The sequence below is a fragment of the Rhinolophus sinicus genome, chromosome 15 (assembly GCF_057876585.1).
Source record: "Rhinolophus sinicus isolate RSI-liver-muscle chromosome 15, RSI-T2T, whole genome shotgun sequence".
In the NCBI taxonomy this organism is placed as follows: Eukaryota; Metazoa; Chordata; class Mammalia; order Chiroptera; family Rhinolophidae; genus Rhinolophus; species Rhinolophus sinicus.
In genome coordinates this window covers 87,201,136-87,225,241 of record NC_142515.1, presented here as the reverse complement: position 1 = coordinate 87,225,241, position 24,106 = coordinate 87,201,136, and the positions used below count along the sequence as shown (strand labels likewise).

The window sequence follows — 24,106 nt, the reverse complement described above, 5'->3', positions numbered from 1 at the left end:
TGGCACCACACATAGTTATTATAATATTATTGACTATATCCCCTATGCTGTGCTTTGCATCTCCGTGACTATTTTGTAACTGCAAATTGGTATTTCTTAATCCCTTCCTCTTTTTCATCCAGCTTCCTGACCCCCCTCCCTCTGGCAACCATCAGTTTCTTCTCTGTATCTATGAGTCTGTTTCTGTTTTGTTCGTTCATTTATTTTGTTCATTAGATTCCATATATAAGTAAGATCATATGATATTTGTCTTTCTCTGTCTGACTTATTTCACTTAGCATAATACTCTCTAGGTCCATCCACGTTGCTGTAGATGGCAAGATTTCATTCTTTTTTATGGCTGATCAATATTCCATTGTGTGTATGTACCACATCTTTTTTATTCAATCATCTATTGATGGGCACTTGGGTTGCTCCCATATCTTGGCTGTTGTAAACAGTGCTGCAATGAACATAGCGGTGGGTACATATATCTTTTCAAATTAGTGTTTTTGTTTACTTTGGATAAATATCCAGAAGTGGGATTGCTGGGTCATATGGTAGTTCTATTTTTAGTTTTTTGAGGAACCTCCATACTGTTTTCCGTAGTGGCTGCACCAATTTACAATCCCATCAACAGTGCACGAGGTTTCCCTTTTCTTAGAGCTATGTCTTAAAATGACAATCCAGAAGTTGTACATATGGCCACCTACCTGCCAGGGAGATTGGAACAATATGGTGTGTACTTGGGCAGCATGGCCCAGATAAAAGTTGAGGAATCATTCAATTACTAAGAGGGGGAAATGGGTATTGCAGGACAGTTAAAAGGAGAGATACCAAGGAAGTGTCTGTTGGGCAGTAATCATTTAGTGTCTGTACACCAACTCTGAATTTTAACAAAAATAATGATCCATGTCGCTGAGGACGTCTAGTCAAGCAGCATGGGCTCATCCCTTCCTCTGTCCACTCCCCACCTCACCGTGCCCTACTTCAGAGGGATTGCTCACACCTTGCCGTCCCAATTCCCAGGCCTCCAGGTACGTGCTGTTCTCTCTACCTGAAATTCCTTTTCCCAGTTTCTCATCCAGCTTGCTTCCTTCCACTCTTCTTTCCTCAAGATTCAATTCAATTGTCATGTCCTCCTGGATGGCCTCCCTAAACAACCTCCATCTGTGTTAACATCCCTTCCCCCCATGTTCCAATGATGGGAGGATGCGGAGATTAGAAGTGTAGACAGGGGTTCAAATCCTAGCACCACAGTGGCAAGTGACATGGGCAAAGGACACACCTTCTCTGTGTTAGAGTTCTCCAGAGAAACAGAACCAAAAGGAGATCTGGGTATATAGAGATTTATTATAAGGAATTGGCTCATGTGATTATGAAGGCTGACAGATCCCAAGATATGCAGTTGACAAACTGGAGACTCAGGAGAGCTGGTGGCGTGGTTCCAGGGGCCCGAGAACCAGGAGAGCAGAAGTCCTGCAGGCTTGAGACACAGGAAGAGCTGATGTTTCAGTTTGAGTGTGAAGATAAAAAGCCATTGTCCCAGCTCAAGACATTTGGGCAGTCAGGCAGGAGGAAAATCTCTCTTACTTAGATGTTTTGTTCTATTCGGTCCCCCAACTGACTGGATGAGACCCACCCCTGTGAGGGAGGGCAATCTGCTTTACTCAGTCTACCCATTCAAACGTTAATTTAATCTAGAAACACCCAGAGTGATGCTTGACCAAACATCGGTGCACTTCATGGCCCAGTCAAGTTGACACATAAAACTAACCATCACACTCTCCAAGAATTGATGTACACACCTGTAAAATGTAAAATGAAGGTAATAATGGCACCCAGCTCCTTGGATGGACAGGAAGAGTAGGTGAGATAATACATGTGACATACTTGGCACAGTGATTAACTCTGGACCAATCCCATCCATGTTATCCACGTTATGACCAGAAGACTGACAACATTTACGAGACGTGTTGTCACTCCCCTAGACTGTGAGCTTCTTGAGGGCAGGAATAAGACCAAGCCCACATTGGGAGTTCAGCAAATATTCATTGAAGTAATAAATAAATAATCATGTAATCAACTGGAACATTTCGTTATAAAATGTCATTGCCAGGTTCCTCAAAAAGTTAAACATAGAGTTACCATATGACCCAGCAACTCCACTTCCAGAAATATACCCAGGAGAACTGAAAGGACGGACTCAAATAAATACTTGTACTCGCATGTTCACAGCAGCATTATTCACAATCACCAAAAGGTGGGAACAACCCAAATGCCCATCAACAGATGATGGGTAAACAGAATGCAGTCCAGCCATACAGTTGAATATTATTCAGCCATAAAAAGGAATGAAGTTCTAATACGTGTCACAATGTAGATGAAGCTTGAAGACATTGTTAAGTGAAAGAAGCCAAGCACAGAAGTCACATAGTGTATGGTTTCATTGATATGAAATATCCAGAACAGGCAAATCCATAGAGACAGAAAGCAGACTGGTGGTTGTCAGGGACTGGGAAGGGAGGATGGGGAGTGACTGCTTAATGAGCTTTTTATTGAGGTGATGAAAGTGTTTTAGAACTAGATAAAGGTGGTGGTTGCACATCATCTTGAATGTACTAAATTGCTGCTGAATTGCATACTTTAAAAGGGTGATTTTTATGCTGTGTGAATTTCACCTCAGTAAAAAAAAAAAAAATGCATTGCTGGAAAAAGATAGGTATAAAGGCATCGCACTGGGTCAGACCCCACAATAGCAATTCTGAAGGCCAGTACTTCAGCGCCTACTCTGTACAAATGGGTTTAAATCAAGAAGACTTCAGCTGTCACTTAGAGGACAGAGAGAGAGATTTTCTATATCGGGCGGGCAATGTAGGCTGTTCCTAAACTAGCACACTCAGCTCAGAGTTTCCATGAAGACTCAGACTGAAAGAGCAGAACATTAAGGAGGTGTATGCGAGCCCCTAGTTCTGAACGTTCCTCCAGCCCTTTGTAAGTATCACTCTGCTTGTAACTCTTTGGCCTGCTAGCATGTTCCTCTTAAGAGCATTCGTTCAGTCCCTGGATTCTTACTGAGCGCCTACTATTCACCAAGGACTGTTCTAGGTGATGGGAAACAGCTGTGAACAAGACGAAGTCCGCATCCTGATGGGACTTGCTGTCTAATAGCCCCCTGGGTCCCCTGGGGAGCTTGTTAAAGGGCAGGTGTGGATTTAGTACAGCAAGAGTCTGCATCCCTACCAGGCTCCCAGGTGATACTGATGCTGCTGGCCCGAGGACCACACTTGGAGTACAAGAAAGTGGGCATCGGCATAAAAGCAGTCTTTCAACTCATTGAAGTTTCCATTTTTAAAGCTTCACCTTGGCTCTCATTCTTCTCCAGCCACTGGTCCATCTCTTTGCTATCCTTCGTAGAAAATTTCTTGATTTAAAAAAGCCAATCAGAGTGTCTTCTGCGCTAGAGTCTACCTCAGAGTTTCTCTTTGTGTAATGTTGTAATAGTCGAGACGTTAGTCATTCTTTGCTGTGTGGGCTGTCCCGTGCACTACAGGGTGTGGAGTAGCATCTCTGGCCTCCCCCCACTGGACACCAGGAGCACCCTTCAGTGGTGATAATCATAAATGTCTCCAGACATTACGAAATGTCCCCTGGGGGGTCAAAATCACCCCTGGTTAAGAGTCACTGGTCTATTTCTAGCAAACTTACCACTTCCCTGTGGTAAAAGAGGTTCATAATAACTAACCTCTATCTGGTATTTACCAGGCACAGACACATAGCATCTCTTAACTCATTTAATCTTGCCAAAAACTCCATGGGGTACTCTTACTGTCCCCATCCTAAGGTGGGGAAACTGAGGCACAGAGTGATTGAGTGACTTTCCGAAGGTCGCAGAGCCGGTGAGTGGTGATGTCAGGATTTTCACTGGGTCCTCTGGCTCCAGAATCTGCTTTCTCGTGCTTTCTACTATCCCTCCGGGTTGTGGGACCTATCAGGCTAGATTTTTTTTAATTCTTATTATTTATATCTTCAAAGCTACAACAGGTTGTTGAGGATTTTGAGTCACTTCTCACTAACACGACTCTGTGGGGAACAGGAGAGAAAAATAAAGTCGCATCTAGGGCCACATCTATTCTCCAGACTACGGAATCGAATGTTCTAGAAATTGCCTTGAAAACTCCAGATCAAGAAATCCAGAAAATTCAACACAGTATTATGGGTAAGAAGATGATAAGGCCTGATGCATATGGGGGGCTGGTTACTAGCTGGGATCTGGATTAAGCAATCAGAAAAATAAATAAGTATACTCCCTGTATGAGTCCATTTATAGAAAATGCAAACTAATGTATAGGGAGAGGAGGGTGGAAGGGATAAAATAGGGGCATAAGAAAATCTGGGGAACTTGGGGGTGATAGAAATGTTGCCTACCTTGATTGTGGTGGTGGTATTACAGGTGTATCTGCCAATAAAACTCATCAAATTGTATACTTTAATGTGTGCAGTTTCTTGCACATCAATTACACCTTCCTGAAGCTATAATATATATATATATATATATATATATATATATATATATATATATATATATATATATATTGTCAATGATTTCCAATTCTGGGTCTCAGATTTTGGCTCAAAAGTATTTTATTAATCTGGTGGCTATATAACCTAATAGCACATGTCGAAGAAACTTCTCACTACATGTTTTAAAGATAAAAATCCTTTTATTACACTTGTCATACATATCTGTTATATAACCAAGTGACATGTGTTAATTCACTTTAACTGTGGTCATCATTTCACCATGTAGATGTGTGTCAAATCATATTGTACATCTTAAATATACACGGTTTTTATTTTTAAAAATAAAATACCAAAGCAAAACCCAAGTATTGTTTTTTAATTGGAAAAAACATATGAACAAAACTAAATTAGACCAGCCAAATCTGCCCACAACCCAGTCTTCCAACCTTATACCCACATAGATACCTGTTTGATAAAAACACACGTATTTGTTGTGTGTGTCGTGGATACGGTTGCACAACCTGCTTTTCCACTCATTACCTCACTAACATCTTTCCATGTAAGCATGTAAAGCATCATTACCTACACTGTCTTCAGTCTTTTAAAGTTGCATTGTATGGGTGTGCCATAATTTATTTACTTCCCTATTCTGGGAAATGTGGCATTTTGCCAAACAACCCTGTGATAAAGACTGCTAAAAATTTATCTGTGCATATTTGTTTGGTATTTTCCTAGGATAAATTCATAAAAGAGGAGTCGATAGGTCAAAGGGAAGAAACATTTTAGACCTATGACACATATCACGGTATTGGCCTCCAGAAATGTTTATTGCACTTTTATTTGGCTCAGGGATTTCAAAGAATTGGTGTGTGCCTAACTAGCCATTTCTGTTTTACCAACTTGTCTGAGAAAATGCTTCATGCTCTGTAGAAATAATAAGAATGAAAATAAATTTGAAAGATAAAATCTAGTGCCTAACCATCTTGGGAAAGTAGATCTGGACACTTTCTTGCTAAAATAAACTATTTCCATGTCACAAGTAACTCATCTTTCCTGATTTGGCCAGTTTCTAATTGATCGGTAACCAGGGCCCTTACATCAGTGGGCTTCAGCCTCCCGGTCTATAAAACAGGATAATAATATTATAGTACAAATAATGCACTTAGAAGTAGGGCTAGTAATTGCTATAATTTTTATTGTTGTAGTTTCCATTCTCTCTTATTACAAAATTTTATTTAAATAGTATTATTTTTTTATATTCCTATCTATTTATAATAGTATCATTCTTTGTTATTTTGTTACTTGCCTTCTGTACGTTTTTAAACATATACAAAAGGAGATGTAATAAAAACCCTGCTATAGCCATCCCTTAGCTTCAACAATTTCCAACTCACAGCCAATCTTCTCTTTAAGCTAAATATTTCTATGAGTTTGGCTCTTCATTGCAATTCTTCCATGACTTCATCTCTATTCCCCATTATAGCGATAAGCCACCAATTATTTAATCATTTCCTTCTTGTTGAACATTTAGGTCATTTCCTATTTGTTCGCCATCCTGGATCTGTGCTGCTATGAACTGTCTTACAGGTTTATGTCCTCTTGACCACAACTGTTCTGAGAATAAATTTCTAGAAATGGATGTGCTAGAGAATGGTAGTTGAGAACTTGGTTTCAGGAGTTAGAGTCTCACCTAATTTCTGACTTCAGTTTCCTCATCTGAGTACCGGTCCCTCATGGGTTATATGAGGCTGTCATAAGATGACAACGTATAAAGCTCTTAATCCAGTGCCTGGCACCTCCTAGATATCTGTGGCCTGTTTCTGTTGCTGTGCATATTTTTAAAGCTTATAATAACGGTAAGCTCGCCCGGTGCTTTTCTTACCAGCTGTAGAAACTCGAGTTGTTACAGACAATTGCTCCAAGGAAGGAGAGAGGAGTTTCACCTTGAACGTCCAAATGAACGCAATGGACATTCACTGCAATGACGTCATCCAGGGAAATATACAAGGTACATAGGGTGGCTGAATTTAGAATCACTAAGACACACATAGCAGTGTCACTGTGTGAGTCATGAGGAAATGTCCCAGTAGGTTCCTCCCTGATGGTTTTGTTAACCTAAGACTGTGTCGTTTGACTCTTTTCTGTAAAAAACAAACAAACAAACAAAAAGAGACATCTTCCCAAAATGAAGGCTGTCTATTCTTCAGCATGGTAGAGACTTCTTTGCAATTTGAGGGCTGTTCTGTCTCTGTCTCCGTTTCAGTTCACCCAGAAGCATTCCTGGTAAGGAGTTCAAGTGTAAGGATTGATTTTATTTGGGAGGTGACCTCCAGGAAGCAGCCTCTTCTTTGCCCCTCCTCCCACCTTTCATATCATTTTCTTCTAAGGGTAAATCCTTTCTTATGTAAATCAGCTTAAGCTTTCTTGGGTTTTCCCGTTCTTCTCATCCCCCAAGATTTCCCCTGTTCGATACAGAAAAAGTTCCTGGCCACAAACACCAAGTCTGACCCAGACTGTGGGAAGGGGAAAGTCACTGAAAATGTCAACGTATTTCAACGCTCCTCTATGTGAATGTGTGTGTGTGAATATATGTGGGTAAGCACATATGTGTGCATGTGTGTGTATCTATATCTGCACATATATATCATTTCAAAAAGGTAAATAATGACTCTTAGGCAAATGTAAATGAATCATGTCAAAAGACCATATTCAACTCGTTAATTAATGAAGGAACCAATAAAATAAGACAAGTTCAAAGGCAATTTGAAGAGATATACACACGAACATATTCAAATATGGGACAGTCACAAATGCGAAATCAAATGCTAACAAATGCAAAAACCCTATAGGGAATACAATGTAATGTTTGGGCTTATATTTTCCATAGGGCAGATATCAACTGCATATCTACCAGACAAAATGTATTTGTGTCTATGAAAAACACTATTTGTGCTACTATCAGTTTTCTACATGTTATCTTCTATGCTTACAGAGCTGTGAAACAAAGTTTTTGCTTGGCAATAGAAAATCAATATAAAGATGCAGCACTTCTATAGAATCAGATAATTCCCAATGCTCAGCTCTCCACCGGCTATCTTGAACATGCACGTATATATATATAGAGAGAGAAAAACTCCAGAACTCCAACAGTGATTATCTCTAAGTGATGGAATATTATATGGATTTTATTCCATTTTTTCCTTTTTCTCATCAAAATGTTATCATTTGTTTTTACAACAAATAAACTGTGGCATATCAAATAATGTGACACTCCACAGTAACTGAGATAAATAAACCAATTATACATGTATTGGTATGACTAAAGCTTTAAAATATTAACTGGAGTGACAAAAGAAAGTTGCAAAAGGATACCCAAGGTGTGACATCATTTATGTGAATTTTTAAACACAGAAAACAAGACTATATGTTGCTATGGAAACCTACATATATGGTAAAATTACTAACGTATTCATGGAAAAGCTACACTTCCACTTCAAGTCCATGGTTATTTCTGGAGAAGGAAAAAAGAAAATGAAATAGTGGGAGCTTAGACGTATCTAAAACATTTTATGTCTTTAAAAAATAATTCTGAAGCCAATATGGCAAAATGATAACATATGTTAAATCTGGGTGTAGATGTCAGTTATACTTTTCTGAGTGCTTGAAATGTAAGTTAAACATTATTAGGAGATTTTAAAAAAATGTTTGGCACTGTGCTGGGGGCCCTGTGGTTTGAAAATGAAGTCTCCTGCATAATCACACAAGAAATTTAGTGCTTGTTGGGAAAACAGAATTCAATCCATATGAAATAATGAGTGGACAGTTGAATTCACATCAGCATGGCAGGCGCTGCATTTGTTCAGAGAAAGAAGCATCCTAAGCTGGCTGAGGAGCTGGGGGAGACTTCCTGAGCAAGAGGCTGGCCCTGAGCTGGGTCCTGAGGATGAGTTGGATTCCGGGAGGAAGAGCGTGGGAGGAAGAGTGAACTTCCTAGGCACACTTAGGTGTGGCGATTATGGACGTGTGACAGGTGTGGGGCAGGAAAGGTGGCAGAAGGAATGGTGCTGGCACTTTATTTTTCTGTTGTCTCAGGTCCCAGTGCAGTTGCCTTTATTTCATACTCTTCTCTTGGAAACATCATAAATGCAACTTTTTTTGATGAGATGAATAAGAAAGATCAACTTTACCTGAACTCCCAGGTAGTGAGCGCAGCTATTGGACACAGAAGGAACACATCTCTCTCCAACTCTGTGATTCTGAGTTTTCAGCAAGTGAAGGTGGGTCAAAACTGCAATTTGAACTTGCTTAGGTTTCATGATGGTAGACCAAACAATTTGCAGAGCCTACCCAGTCAGTGGTTCTGGACCTGTGCTCCCCATATGGTACCCAGGAGCTACCTGTAACTATTAAGCATTTAAAGTATGGTGGGTACCTCATTATATTCATGATGGTCCATGAAGACAGAAATTTTGTTTTGGGCCCTCATCATCCAGACTATCCTAAACCTTGGTTCTCTGTTCTCTCCCCACACCCCGCTAATGAATAGTTAGCTCGTAACAGAAACTGTTTCTATTTATCAGAGTCTAGATGGGGGGAGAGCAGGGAGAGGCATAGCAGATGAAAGGGGGAAAGGTGTTGAGTAATCAATCCCCTTTTCACTTTTCCTTCATTTGCCGTTATGGCTTGCAATATTTATCTTAATAATGCCTCTAGTCCCAAGTGGCACAGATTCTCCTATGAAAGGAAGATCAAAGAAATGGATCGTGATGGCTGGGTGCAGAAATAAAAAATAAGGAGCGAGGACAGGCTAAGGAAGAAAGAGATAAAAAAGAAGTGAACACAGTGAGGGATGGTGAGTCCCGCTGGGTGATGGGGTAGCCTAGCTTGCTAACTCCTGATCGCTGAGCATGGTGTCATCCTGGAGACTAAAGGTTGCTAAGATGAGCTCTATGTTGAATCCACTTATTACTGTTTTCGGGTATTGAGACACTAGCTCTCCAAGGCATGGTTGATAGGGTATGCACATCAGAGATGCCAAGAGAAAGAAAAATTGCTCTAGAGAAAAAAGGAAGTGGTGGACCGGTGATGGAGAAGTAGAGCTGAGAGAGAGAAGAGATCAGGACAGTGTGAAAAAGGGGAACTTAGAAACAATAGAGACCTTAGAAGAAATTTTTTTAAATCACAGGAAGATAACAGTTTGCAGTTTGTTTTGCAATGTTAACCCTTTTTCCCAACATTCCACAATAATCTTGAACAAAATTCCCATTTTTTGTTCCTGAAAATAATTGATTATTTTAAATAAAATGTGGTGGATCTGGATTGAGATTCCAAAGATTAAGTATTTTGAAGACTTAGTATTTCCATATTTCAAAAACTTAGTAAGAAAAAAGCATGTAAAGTATCTCCTTAATAATTGTTATATTGATTACATATATTGGTTTATATTGTCATGTTAAAAGTATTATTTTGAATATAATGAATTAAATGAAATATATCATTAAAATTAATTTGACCTGTTTCTTTACCTTTTTTAATACGGCTAGTAGAAAATCTCAAATTACGAAAGTGGCTCACATGCTGTTTCTCGTGGGCAGCATAATTCTAGTGCACAGAATTATTTTGGTTGCTTATTTAGTTCATATTTACATCTATGAAATTTAACCTGAGACATAATACTCATTTCTTCACAGAAGCCTGGTATTAATTATTAAGACTACATAACTCAATCAGAACAAAACTTTCACTTAATCCATTGCCTTTTCCCATTCTCTGCCCAAGCTCTTAAAGGCAGGAAGGGGAATTGCAAGACATGGATGTGATAAAATTCATTTGCGCTCTTCCCTTTCAGCTCTGTTAAGAAAATAAGAGTTGAGTTGGAGGAAGTCCTACCTTTTGTGACAACAGGGACTTTCAGGGTATGATGCTAAGTGACTTAAGTCAGACAGAGAGAGACAAATACGGATGATTCCACTCATATGTGCACTCTAAAAAAGCCAAACTCATAGAAACAGAGAACAGATTGGTGGTTGCCAGGGGTCAAGGGTGAGAGAATTAGGTGAAGGTGATCAAAGGGTACAAACTTCTCATTATAAGAAGAATAAGTTCTGGGGGATCTAACATACAGCATGGGGACTCTAGTTCACAGTTACTGTACTGTATATTTGAAAGTTGCTAAGAGAGTAGATTTTAAAAGTTCTCACCACAAAATAAAAATTGTAACTGTGAAGTGATGGATGTTAACTAAACTTACGGTAATCACTTCACAATACACGAGTATACATGTATCAAATCATTGCACTGTACACTTTAAACTTATACAATGTTCTGTGTCAATTGTGGCCCAATAAAGCTGGAAAAATTAATTTAATTTAATTTAATGTAAAATTTAAGAAGTAAGAGTTAAAGGGAAAAGGTGGGGAAATGTAGGTCTTCTCTACCTGATGCATAAAATCTAGGTTTAGAATTTGTTATGTATAACATAGAGCAGCAGGAGTGGAGCTAGAACTCTGGGAATGGACCAGTGGCTTATCAAAGGGATGCAGACCCCAAACAGGAAAGCATCTGACTCGTCTCCTTGGCCCTATGAAGTGTGCCTCTAGAAGCCCTGGCACAAACAGGGGTTGAAGGCTAATTTGATTCTCTCTCTCCTGGTGATGTTTTTTTCCTATACTACCTCTCTCATCACATGAGCAATTATTGTGTTGGCAGGGACAGAACTGGTGTGAAGGGACCAGGGGAATTTGTCTTAGAGAGTATTTGGGAGAAAACTTGGTGTGAGTCTCACACTTTGTTTTTTGTCTGACTCCCACAGTAAGGGACAAAGTCATAAAACCAATGACATGTTGTATGAGTCTGGCTCCCACAGAGAGAGAGGACCGTATTTTCTGTTTTGTGAAATCCCTATAGAGCCGGGTCTGTGGGGCAGGTGTCCTGGCGGTTGGTCATCCTGTTCACTTCAAATAGAATCACCGGTCACTTCTAAGCATGGTTCTCCTCGTTCGCCACCTCGGTGTAGTAACACTCTGACAGTTTTCCCGTCTGAGCAGAACGCAACGAGCCCATTCTATTTTCAGGTGAAGCCCCTGAGCAAAAACATCTTTTGTGTCTTCTGGAAAAGCACAGAGGAGGGTGGCCACTGGTCCAGGGATGGCTGTTTCTTGATACAAGTGAACAAGAGTCACACTATGTGCAAATGTACCCACCTGTCCACTTTCGCTGTCCTGGTGGCCTTCACCAGCCAGGTATGCTGAAAACACTAATTCCTCCAACTAGTACTTTTTGAGGCCCTAGTAGGTGGTGATATGTGCTATAAAGAAAAGGAAAATGAGCGAGGGGTTGGAGTAACGGCAGAGGCGTGCCTCTTCAGATAAAGCGGTCAGAGGAGGATTAAATATTCAAGCTGAAGCCTGAATATTAAGAGTCAGTAGTGCTACAAAGTGGATGAACCTTGAAAACATGATGCTGAGTGAGAGAAGCCAGACACAAAAGGCCACATAGTGTCTGATTCCACTTATGTGAAATGTCCAGAACAGGCAAATCCATAGAAACAGAAAGCAAATTGGTGGTTTCAGGGGCTGGGGGAAGGAGGAAATGGCGGTAACTGTTTAATGGGAATGGAGTCTCCTTTTGGACTGATGGAAATATTCTGGAACTAAATAGAGGTGATGGTTTCACAACATAGTGAATGTACTAAATGACACTGAACTGTACACAGTAAAATGGTGAATTTCACATTATTTGGATGAAAAAGTCAGAAGGAAAGGGTCTCAGAAACAGCATCCAAAGAAGAGATACATGTTTGTATAAAGACTCTGAAGAGAGAAAAATTTGGTGTATTCAAAAAGGAAGTGTGGCTGGGGCAGAGTGAATGAGAGGGAGTTGGAAGGAGACAAGGTTGGAGAGATGAAACCGGGAGAAATGTGCTAGACCTCAAATGCCATGGTCAGGAATTTAGATTTCATTCAAATTGCAATGGAAAGGCAATAGAGGATTTCCATTGGGAATGCTGCATATTTGTCATTAGAAGATCCCTCTGGCTCCCAGGTCAAAAGTGGATAGTGATCAAGAGAGGACTCCCACAGAGAGATGATGATGGCCAGATTCAGGTGGCAGCAGTAGAGGAGGTGGGAGAAGGTCAGATTGGACACATGTCCTAGATGTGGGGTCAGAGGACTTACTACTGACATAGGCTGGGTGATAGCACACGGGAAGTCCTGCATCCCTCTCCTCTTCTCAGGGATGAAGGTGGTACCCCCAGAACATTTGGTGCAAGTCTCTAACCTCTCCTGTTACACAGAGCAGTGGGGAAGCTAAAATTGGTTTAAAAGCATCAAATACTTCTTTCATTCATCATTACATTTATGAAATTCATCTATGAGTTGGGCATAGCCTTAGTTCATTCATTTTCATTGATGTATAATATTTTCTTGCATGACTATACTACAACTTACTTATCCATTCTACAGTTAATAGGTATCTAGGTTGTTTCCTATTGGGAGCTGTTAAAAGCAATGCTACCTTTCTGGGATGAAGCATAGACAATTCCATGTGGGACCTTCCACAATGATGAGGAAGCAACATACTCCAGATGGTGCAGCTACAGGATGGTGAAGCCTGTGATATAATGGGTTTCAGAGTGACTTTGTAGAGCAGAGTATATGCCTATCTCCAAACTCATCAAAATGTATGCACTCAATATGTGTATTATTCTGTATGTTAGGTATAGCTCAATAAAGCTGAAAAGAAAGACTTAGTCTAACACATACTTCTCACACTCTATCATCCGGCTTCATGCCTGTTTGGGATACCTTGTTCCAAGGGGGGAAAAACCATAATCCCAGAGCAGCAAAGTGTGACTGTGATCTCTCTTCACTGGGTCCCAGGTGGAGGATCCCACCCTGGCTGTGATCACCTACGTGGGGCTGAGCCTGTCTCTGCTGTGCCTCCTCCTGGCGGCCCTCACCTTCCTGCTGTGCAAAGCCATCCAGAACACCAGCACCTCGCTCCACCTGCAGCTCTCGCTCTGCCTCTTCCTGGCCCACCTGCTCTTCCTCACGGCCATCGACAGAACTGAGCCCAAGGTACTGACACGGTCCCAAAGGACCCCCTGCCCTCACCAGGGGACGTGGAGTTCATGGGCCCCTGCTGCATCGACACCTTAATCAAATGGCCTTGGGTTGTGGGAAGGTTAGCGCGGTGAGTAGCCACTTTCACACCGAGTGACGCAACGAGCAGACAAACCCTCTTGTGACAACTCCTTCATACACATCCGAGTTCTCCCCAATGGCAAGGCGCAGGAGAGGTCCTGGGGCCACGCTCCCCCTGACTCCCCCCCCCCCCCCCCCCCGTGACTCTCACTCCTCCCCCAGGTGCTGTGCGCCGTCATCGCGGGTGCCTTACACTACCTCTACCTGGCGTCCTTCACCTGGATGCTGCTGGAGGGCCTGCACCTCTTCCTCACTGCACGCAACCTGACGGTGGTCAACTACTCCAGCGTGAGCAGGTTCATGAGGAAGTTCGTGTTCCCTGTGGGCTACGGAGTCCCGGCTGTGATCGTGGCCATTTCCGCAGCGTCCAGGCCTCACCTTTATGGGACACCTGATCGGTGAGCTTGACTCTCACCCTGTGACATGGACAGTTGCGGGGAGGCAGTGTTAATGATGGTGATTGAGATATCCACAGCAAATGCACTCTAATTTTCCCTTGAGTGTAACAGCTCTAACTTTTCCCTGTGAAGCGGGGAAAGATGGTGGTATGAGCAGGGAAGGTTCTGGAAGAAGGGAGTTTTGTGGTTAGGTACCAGCTTTATTCCTCCCATAATTTAGAGTTTTCAAGTCTCAGTCCCCTCATTAGTAAAATGGGGATAACGATTGTCCCCATTGCCTCACACTCACAATACTAGTGTGAAAATTCAACAGGACTGTGCTTTAAAAATACGCAATGTAGTGAATAATCAAAGCCTTCATTGCCATCAGCTGACATCTTCAGGAGATGTTGGAAAAGCTCTTTACTAGGAAAAGGTGTCATTTCATGTTCATTTTTTGTGCTTTCTCTGACCTCTCTTTGTGTCCTTTTTCCCCTTGTTCCCAGCTGCTGGCTCCACCTGAAACAAGGATTCATCTGGGGTTTCCTTGGCCCAGTCTGTGCCATTATCTGTGTGAGTGAGTATGTAGCTCTAGTGTTCCTGATGGAAGAAGCCCCAGAAGTACTGGGAGCAAGACAGTACAAGGGGCATGCATTTTCTCTATTGTGTGGTTTGATCTTTCCACCTTCCACCAAGTCAATCCCATGCACAGGAAAGTAGGAGTTGTATGCAATTTATAATGGACATGGTACATTATTTTAACCTGCATTTTGCCTGGTCTGTGTCATTCCTGCAGGTGAATTTAATATTTTTTCTCTTGGTCCTTTGGATTTTGAAAAGAAAACTCTCCTCGCTCAATAGTGATGTGTCAACCATCCAGAATACGAAGTAAGATGGAGCAAATGGTATTTCTGCTCACCCCCTTCTTGTCCCTCATACAGAACCACACACATCAGGGTCCAGGGAGTAGCAAGGCCACTGTTATCTCCCAATGTCACAATTAATAGAAGCTGTATTAGCTAGAGTACAGGCTAAGCTGATGAGACAAAAAAAAAAAAAAAAAAAGACCCAAAAAAAATCCAAAAAAAAAGAGTGAAATAGAAGTTTATGTTACTTTCATGTCACAGTCCAGAGGTGAAAAGTCCAGGGATAGTAGGGAAGCTCTGCTCCACAAAGTGATCCAGGGAGTCAGGTTCTTTCTATTGTGTTTCTCCACCATCCCTTAGGATGTTGTCTTTGTCAGTTTCGCATCCATGGTAAGGAGGTGAAATGAAAGTTGCACATTCACCATTAGCTCATATCCCATTGTCTAGATCTTAGTCATATGGTGACGTCTAACTAACTGTAAAGGAGGCTGGGAAATATCACCTCTAACTTTGGTGGCCATGTGTCCTTGAAAAAATTCAAAGAAGGAAGGGCTCTAACCCTAAAAGGAAAAGGAGGATAATGGAAAAAAACAACAGTTTCTGCCACACAACACAAGACACACACAAGAGTACTCTTTTTATCAAAAACAACCGAGAATTCCTAATCCATCAGTTACTGAAAGCTTAAATTCTATAGAAACTCTAAGAGTTGTACTTCTGAAGGATGCCCCAACAAAACTGGGTTTATCGCAATTAGTAGAGACCAATTTGTCTAATTATAACAAACTTAAATGTATAACTAAGAGTTATGTGTAATGAGTTTGGGAAGGATTTAGATTAAGATCTATTTTGTACACTATTTCAAAAAATTGGGGACTATGAGCATTTTTTTACTTTGCAGCATCTATTTTATTGGAACACATAATTTTTTTTTCATTTTAATCACAAAGATAACACATTAACTTTTTTCATTTTTTTTTCAAAATACATAAAGTAAAAAGTGAAAATGGATAACTGCCCCTTTTCCTGCTACTTCCACTTCCCAAGAACACCAGAGTTAACAAACCTTATAAGTATGATATGAAATGTATGATTTTTTTCCCAAGATTTTTCTGTGTATTTCTGTAGAACAGACAGGCACATATACAATAGCATTACACCACATAAATTGTTCCTCAACCAGCTTTTTTCACATAAAATATTATAGTTTAAAATTAGGGAGATGACAGATAGATAGATAGATAGATAGATAATGACCTTACATCTCAGTTTGCCTGGAACAGTCCTAGTTTATGCCTGTTGACCTGTTGTAGTTATTAATAACACCCCTTTTGATTTCAAAAGCCTCTCTATTTGAATAACAAATTATATGACCTCCTCATCTATAAATAATCTAGAGAGAGAGAGAGAGAGAGAGATAAAAAGTGCCTAGGTTTGGAATGCTTTAGGTATATATGGTACTGATTTTATTCTACATACTGTCCTAAATACTTTAGGTATGTTAAAGTCTCACTTAATCTTTGCAGCAGCCCTGGGAAATACAATTATTATAAAGATGAAGGACCCAAGTTACAGAAAGGCAAAGTAACTTGCCCCGTGTCACAGTTGGTCAGGGCTGCCTTGGGTTTAAATTGAGGCAGGCTCGCTCCAGCGTCTTGACCAGAAACAGCTACACTATAGGGGTGTCCATGTCCATTATTACCTTTTACACATTTTCCTATTTTACTCCCCTCAGGATGCTGACACTCAAAGCAACAGCTCAGCTCTTCATCTTGGGCTGCACCTGGAGTCTGGGCATCCTGCAGGTGGGCCCAGCTGCCCGCGCCATGGCCTACCTCTTCACCATCATCAACAGCCTGCAGGGCGTCTTCATCTTCCTGGTCTACTGCGTCCTCAGCCAGCAGGTAAACTTTGATCCCTGTCTTTATTGTTTTAAAGTGAAGAAAAATTTGCAGGAATATAGTTTAATGAACATTTAAATCCATGTTCTCTAAATTTTTATATGAGCTTGTGAGCAGTGTGTAAATACTACCTGTATCTTCTCTACTTTGAGATGCTATTGATTGTAAGAAATGTAAATTTATTAAAGGCCTTCAGAAGGTAAATAATTACTACGTCAAGGAAATATCATGTTTTTCTTCAGAATTCTCATTTGTAATAGTCAGCTATTGCTGTGTATCAAACAACCTCAAAAAAATCTCAGTAGCTTAAACACAAATATTTACTTTTCTCCTTCTCAAGTCTGCAGGTTGGTTAGAGTTCATCTGATGTTGGCTGGGCTCAGCTTGGCTTGGCTCCAGAATGCAGATCATATTCATGTCTGTTCTTTGTGATTCATGCTGAGGCTTGGAAGAAAGGGGAGCAGTTTCCCAACATAAATTCTTCTTGTGACAATGGCAAAATCACAGGAAGCCTATTTCAAGCCTTGTGATTCTGCTTGTACCTCCACTGATATCCCATTGGCCAAAGACAGTCACATGTCCAAGCCCAAAGTCTAGGGAGAAGACGCCTTTACCCACCATGAGGCTAACACAGGGTGTAATACCCGTGTTTCCCTGAAAATGAGACCTAGCCAGACCATCAGCTCTAATGTGTCTTTTGGAGCAAATTTAATATAATTTTAAAATATTTGGAGCAAAATTAATATAAGACCCGGTCTTATTTTAATATAATATAAGACCAGGTCTAATATAATATAATATAATACCAAGTCTTATATTAATTTTTGCTCCAAAACATGCATTAGAGGTGATGGTCTGGATAGGTCTTATTTTCGGGGAAACACGGTACTACAAGTATGACAGAGGAATGAATAATTGAGATGAATACTGCAATCTACCACACTACTTAAACACATAAATTCTTAAACACATTTCCATGTGGTTGTATAGTCTCCACACTAACATGTTTTAATAGCTCTACAATGACATTAAATAATCTATTTTTTCCAACATTTTATTATGAACATTTTCAAACATATAAAATGTTGAAAGAATTATGCAGGAAACACATATACAGTAAGCCCTGGATGAAACCAATTTTACCACAGGCTAATGAATATAAACAAGAAGTGAGCATCTCATTAACATTATAACAAAATGACATTGAATGACGTGATAGTATTCAAGGACATTCTGTATATCAACCACCTAGATTAACATTGAACATAGTTGTTTTATCACATAGTCTATCCACATATCAATCCTTCTATCCATCCATTCATCTATCTCTATGTAGCTTCCGTGAATAGTCAAAGAAAACTGTAGGCAACTCTTCTCACTGGCTGTACTCACCTGAAAGAGCACAATGCAAAAGACTTGTGTGTACTGTTCCCTCAATTCATGTCCCTTCCTGAAGCACCCTATAGTGCAAGTTTTCAGTTCTTCAATATATATATTTTACATTCAGTATGGCTACTAAATACAAGTCAATTAATGTGTCTGCATCTTCACAAAAGAAACAGTGGTGTATGTCCAACGGGAAATACTGGCTGCTTTGGGCTCATTGAGATAAGCCTCTAAGATGGTGCCTTAGTGAGGGACACTCAGGAATCATTTGGACTGCATGCTGGCTCTAGAATTGAACCCCAGGCATGATGAAACCCTACTGTATACTATTAAACTATGTTGACATACTTGTACCAAGATTTAGTTAAATTATACTACATCTATAGAACAGGATACTATGCAACCATGATATAGAATGTTGTAAAAGACTGAAACCCCAATGAAGCTGGGATCCACATAGTCCAGGAGGTACAATGGCCCAATAAACATAGCCCATCAACCAGAAGAAATACAAAATCACTCAAGGTCTTCATTTGTGCTTCTCATGAAGAAGACACATAGTTCATGGTAACCCTTTATTGAGTTCAGCCACTAAGATTTTGAGATTGTTTGTTACTGCAGCAAAACATGTCCTGACTAACTCATATACTTTCTTTCCTGGTACTAGTACTATTCTCCTCCTCCTCCTTTCTCTCTCTCCCTCTCTCTCTTCCCCCTCCTCCCTTTTCTCCATCCCTCTTTCTCTCTTTCCCTCTCTTTCTCCCTTCCTCCCTTCCTTTTTACCTCACTCCTGCGTGCAGGTGCCCAAAGAACCAAACTAAGGAAAGAAAAACATCTCCTCAGTGGATGAGGGAGAGGAAGAAACTGAGTGACAGAGCAGACACTTTCTGGAGAGCAGAGGACAAGCATAGGCGTGGAACATTAAATTGTTAATTTTTGTCCAGCCACAAGAATATTGTAGGACTGGAAGGATATTCCAAATATATTAGTGAAAAAGCAAGTTTCAAAATGTTGCTCCAGAAGGTTCCATTTTTTACATAATGTATATACACATTTATTGTTTATGTTGTCGTTATATACTTGCTTATGTATGGGTATGGGTGCACATGGTGAAGCACAACAGTTCTCAAGCATCCCCACAGGGGGCATATTTAGCAATGTCTCAGGACATTTTTGATTGTCACCCCTGGGGGGAGGGGTGCTACTGGCATCCAGTGGGTAGAGGCCAGGGATGTTGTTAAACATCCTACACTGCACAGGGCAGCCCCCACCACAAAGGATGATCAGCCCCACGTGTCAATAGTGCCAAGGCTGAAAACCTCGGTGTAGCAGATACTGTTGATTGCCCCCCTCATATTCCTTTGGCATTCATCTTATAGCTTATTGCAAACACCTGTGACTCTGTGCCTGTGGGCTTCTTACCGCCCACAGGATGTGCCTGGCCCATGCACAAAACAAGCTGGTAGTTCTAGAGAGTAATGGCCCTTGACAGCAGCCATCAGCCAATGACTGATGGGAGCTGGTGGATAAATGTCCCAGATCCCTTGCCCCTGAGGTGGATGACTCTGAGATGTATCCTGTGCTATCTCCCAGAGTTCCCCAATGACGCTGAGCCCAGTTGTCCACAGGGGAAAGAATTATGCACTTGTTACTTGCTGCCTTCCCTTCCCTATATCACTTTCCCATTGATCTACTGGTGTTTCCTGGGATCACCCCTCAAAGGAACTCTTTATACTTGAACCCTTGTCTCAGGGTCTGCTTATGGGGGACCTCAAGCCAAGACACATGGAAAGATACCACCAAAACATCAGTTATTTTTCACTAGATTGAGGAATTGTGTGTGATTTCTATTTTCTTCCTCTGACTATGCATATTTTGTAAATTTTCTACAACAAAGATGTATTCTATTATATGGGAAAAAAACTATTATGGTAAAATATATATAACATAAAATTTACCATTTTAACCTTGTTTAAGTGTAGAGGTCACTGGTAGTACATACATTCACATTGTCATGCAACCATCACCACCATCCATCTCTAGAACTTTTTCATCATCCCAAACTAAAACCCTCTCCCCATTAAAGAATAACAGCTCATTCTCCCCTGCCAAGCCCCTGGTAACCACTGTTCTACTTTCTGTCTCAATTTATTTAATTATTATAAGGATCTCATACATATGAAATAATACTGTATTTGTCCTTTTGTGACTGGCTTATCTCACTCAGTGTAATGTCTTCAAGATTCATCCACGTTTTAGCATGTGTCAGAATTTCATTTCTTTTTAAGTCTGAATAACATTCCATTGTGTGTATAGACCACCTTTTATAGGAAAAGTTTTTCCATAATGTCATTTACCTTTTTTCTGACTCAAGCTTTTCTCTTCTCCAATGTTAACAAAACCATCCTGGTATTTTCTTTGATGTTCCAGGTCCGAAAGTGGTGGAGAGACATCATAAAATGTAAATCTGAGTCTGAGACTTACACACTTTCCAGCAGGTTTGGCCTTTACTCAAAATCCAGTGCGGTAAGAGAATTTGTGATTTATTCTCATGTTTCACCCTTGACCCCCCGAACTTCCTCTCCTTATCTTAATACGAGCTCCCCTTCCTGGAGGCATGGAAAAGAGTTCTCTTCCTGATGACCTGGTTGGCATTCCTTATTCTCACTGTACTGTTCCTAGTGACCCTGCTCACTAACAGTGCTTAAGCTGCCTTTGGTATCTATTCTTGTCATTCAAAGAAGTGTGGGTAAAACACATCACCAGCACCACTACCATCTAAAGTAGACTCCTTTGGGAGGAGACTTACAATCATAGACACAGCCAAGTGGTCGTCATCTGAACTCCTACTATCCCAAAGAAAGGTGGACATGAGCCCAGTGGAGCTGGTGGATAACATGAAAAGGACTCCAGGAGAGGGACTGCATGCCAGCTGCTCTACATAATTATAGGGGAGAAGTGCATGGAGTAATGGGACCTCCTGGGAGAGGAAATGGTCCTATTAGAAAGGGAACCTCTCTGGAACTTGGTTGTTGGTAATTTGTTCTTCCATTGAGCTAAGTTAGGCTCATTGCACCAAAGAATGAGCTTCTAGCACCATCTGAGACTCCTCTCCATATTATCCCTTATTTGCTCTTGTAGAGAAATGAGAGGACATACTTATAAGAAGCTATGTCACTAGATGAGCAGATGGGCTCAAAGTTCATAATCCATAAAAATGCTCCTAATCTCATTTAGTTTTTGACTCTCGTGTGCACATCCACCATCTCTGCCAGCCTAAAAGCCTTAAAATATGTTATTTTTAAGCTAAACAAAATTGAGGCATTTCTGATACATTATTATCTACATTTATTGAGATAACATGTGATTTTCTCTAACAGTGGAAATATTGAGATCACTGAAAAAACATCTGTCTTTTGTTGGAGGGAGTTAAGGGGAATTCACTCAAAAATTTTCAAAAAGACCAAAAGGAAAAAAAGTCTTGGGCACTTTAGGTGATCAGAAAGAAATTTTGTGAATATTAGGCTTAAACATTCTCAATAAGAGTAAAATTGTAGTAGGTGCTAACCATTGGCTGTGACCTTTGAAAGTTTTCCCAGATAATCCAAAATAATTCCGAAAGCTGCCAGCACCCTAGCTACTATTTCCCAAAAGAAATAAGGGAAATTACTATTATTATTATTATTACTATTATTATTATTGCTTAACATTGTGGAAATTGAATAAGTGCATCTTTTTAAAGGGAATATATAATAGATTCTTTATATATTATGTATTTATTTTTTATATTTTTAATATATACAAAACACATTAGCTCTCTTGAAGAAATATGTTTGCTTTAATTAAAAGAATATCTTGAGCTTTTATTTTTCTAGGCACAGGGTATGAATAAAAAGCGATCAAAACCCTTTCTGTGGACAAATTTGGCCCTGGGTTAACTTTCTAGCTCTGTTCCCTAGAAACTTGATAACATTGGAAGGTCAGTTATGGAACTAAGCAATACTGTCTATGGGAAAAGTCATACTTTACTGGACGCAGAGCTCTGTGAATGAGCCATGTCATGCAGGGTGTCGTGCGGGGTCTCTAGTCCCACTCCCTGCATAAGAACGCAGGATATGGTGAGGCCAAAAAGGAACATCCACAGAGCCATAGATAGGGGAGTCATACCGCTATATTCTTGCTGGCAGCTGGGTTGGAGACACAGGAAGCAGGAGCCACACTATCCGTAACCTGCTGTCCACTTCTCTGCAATTCGCAACCCACACTCTGCCGTGCTAACTGCAGTCCACGCTTGCCAGCCACCATCTTCTTGCTAGCCCCCATTTGCTGCTAGTGCAGCCACAGCAGTTATATTAGTGGCCAATGGCTCACTGGTTACAGCTGACGGCCAACTAGCCACAGCTGATGGCCGTTCAATCACAGTTGATGGTCATTTACTACCTGAGCCAGCACCTTTCCACGTGAGGCCAAGAGCCTGGAAACTGCACTCCCGGCTCTGTCCCCACAAGCCACATAAGGAGGAAAGGCATAGCTTTGGACTTCCTGAATACAATGACTCTCATAACTAGGCCAGGAACTCCTAGCCTCATGGGCTGCTACAGGAGATATTGGTTCCCCTGTGGAATCTGGGGCATCTGAACAAAGCTGTAACTTGTAGGGAGCAAACAACATATTTACTGAGTTCTATAATGTGCCAGACACTTTGGTAGGCAATGGACATATGAAAAGTAATAAGATCAACACAGTCCCTACCTTCATAAAGCTTAGAGTCTAGCCCTCTTCCCAGACAAAAACCAAGATCCAGGAGACTGAAATTCTCAAGCCGGGATACTATGTCCAGAAATTTTTCCCCAAAAAAATTCTTCATCTTGGATTTTTTAGAAGTCCTCCCAATGTAAGCTAAAGAAGGCAACACCTGTCCTCGGATTCCAAATGCTAGGAGATCATGCCATCCTTGCCTTCTGGATGGAATTCTCTGGTTTTAACCCACTCCTGCTCTTTCTCTGTTTTGCTGTTGTTGTTTGTTTGTTTATTTGTTTATTTTATCCTTACGTATACCTTTAACCTAAACATCTTTGATGGGGGGATGTCTTTCCAGGACAAGTGAAAAGAAAATATTAAAACTAGAACATGCAACTCCATATGGAAAGTCATATCCATGGATCTGGTTGGCATCATGAAGAATGAAGCTGAAGACAAGGGGAATCATTATACATATCACCCTTGGAGGAGAAATGTTTAACCTATGCTTCCTGAAGTGTTTGTGCTGCATAATGGGCTCTCAATAAATGTGTGTTGAATTGGATTTCTCTTTGCTATGGTGTGTTCAATCAATGCGTGTCCCTGGATACCCAAATCATGACTGTTGCAAACATTACCTTGACTTTTTGTAAATGGAGAGGCCCCATTCAAGGTCTTTCCTCCAGTTCTTTCTCTCACTGATCCGAAACGTGCTCTTTAAACTTATCCATTCCCTCAAACCATCAGCTTTACCTCCTTTCTTATCCAAGCTACATCTCATGATCAACTAGGTCAAATGATTCTCTCTCATACCTTCAACACCTTTGCTTTCTCATTCTGATTCCACACCAACCAGGAAAAACCCCAATCCAGGACTGACCCAAAGATGGCAGGCACTGTGCATTGTCCACTCAGCAGCCATCACCACTATCACACGTTCCTTATGAACATAACTTTGGTTGTTCTCAGATTTAGGACAGCAATGTGTCTAAACCCAGAGGTCAGGTGAGATTGGTCTAAGCTCAGTGATACTAAGAAGGGGGTGATCCCCCCACCCAGGGACATTTATCAATGTCTGGAGAACACTTTTAGTTGTCATGACTGGAACAAGGAGGAAAGCTACTGCC

The 24,106-nt window shown here is 40.8% G+C and overlaps 1 protein-coding gene across 3 annotated transcripts in view; it reads left to right on the top strand.

Moving 5' to 3' along the window:
• Window positions 1-23,544, top strand: part of ADGRE3 (adhesion G protein-coupled receptor E3) — a 44,817-nt gene extending 21,273 nt beyond the window's left edge. The window contains exons 1-12 of one of the 3 annotated variants that reach the window (XM_088792445.1): window positions 2,784-3,878; window positions 4,015-4,198; window positions 6,389-6,511; window positions 8,596-8,780; window positions 11,577-11,744; window positions 13,386-13,583; window positions 13,872-14,107; window positions 14,593-14,659; window positions 14,883-14,974; window positions 16,688-16,856; window positions 20,670-20,765; window positions 23,338-23,544. In XM_088792445.1, the coding sequence (XP_088648571.1) occupies window positions 4,195-4,198; window positions 6,389-6,511; window positions 8,596-8,780; window positions 11,577-11,744; window positions 13,386-13,583; window positions 13,872-14,107; window positions 14,593-14,659; window positions 14,883-14,974; window positions 16,688-16,856; window positions 20,670-20,765; window positions 23,338-23,346 (1,347 nt within the window). In that variant the 5' untranslated portion in view covers window positions 2,784-3,878; window positions 4,015-4,194 and the 3' untranslated portion in view covers window positions 23,347-23,544. Of the gene's footprint in view, window positions 1-2,783; window positions 3,879-4,014; window positions 4,199-6,388; window positions 6,512-8,595; window positions 8,781-11,576; window positions 11,745-13,385; window positions 13,584-13,871; window positions 14,108-14,592; window positions 14,664-14,882; window positions 14,975-16,687; window positions 16,857-20,669; window positions 20,766-23,337 lie in introns of those variants that run through there. The other 2 variants (XM_088792443.1, XM_088792444.1) reach the window with 2 other exon arrangements.
• The last annotated feature ends 562 nt before the right edge of the window (window positions 23,545-24,106 follow it).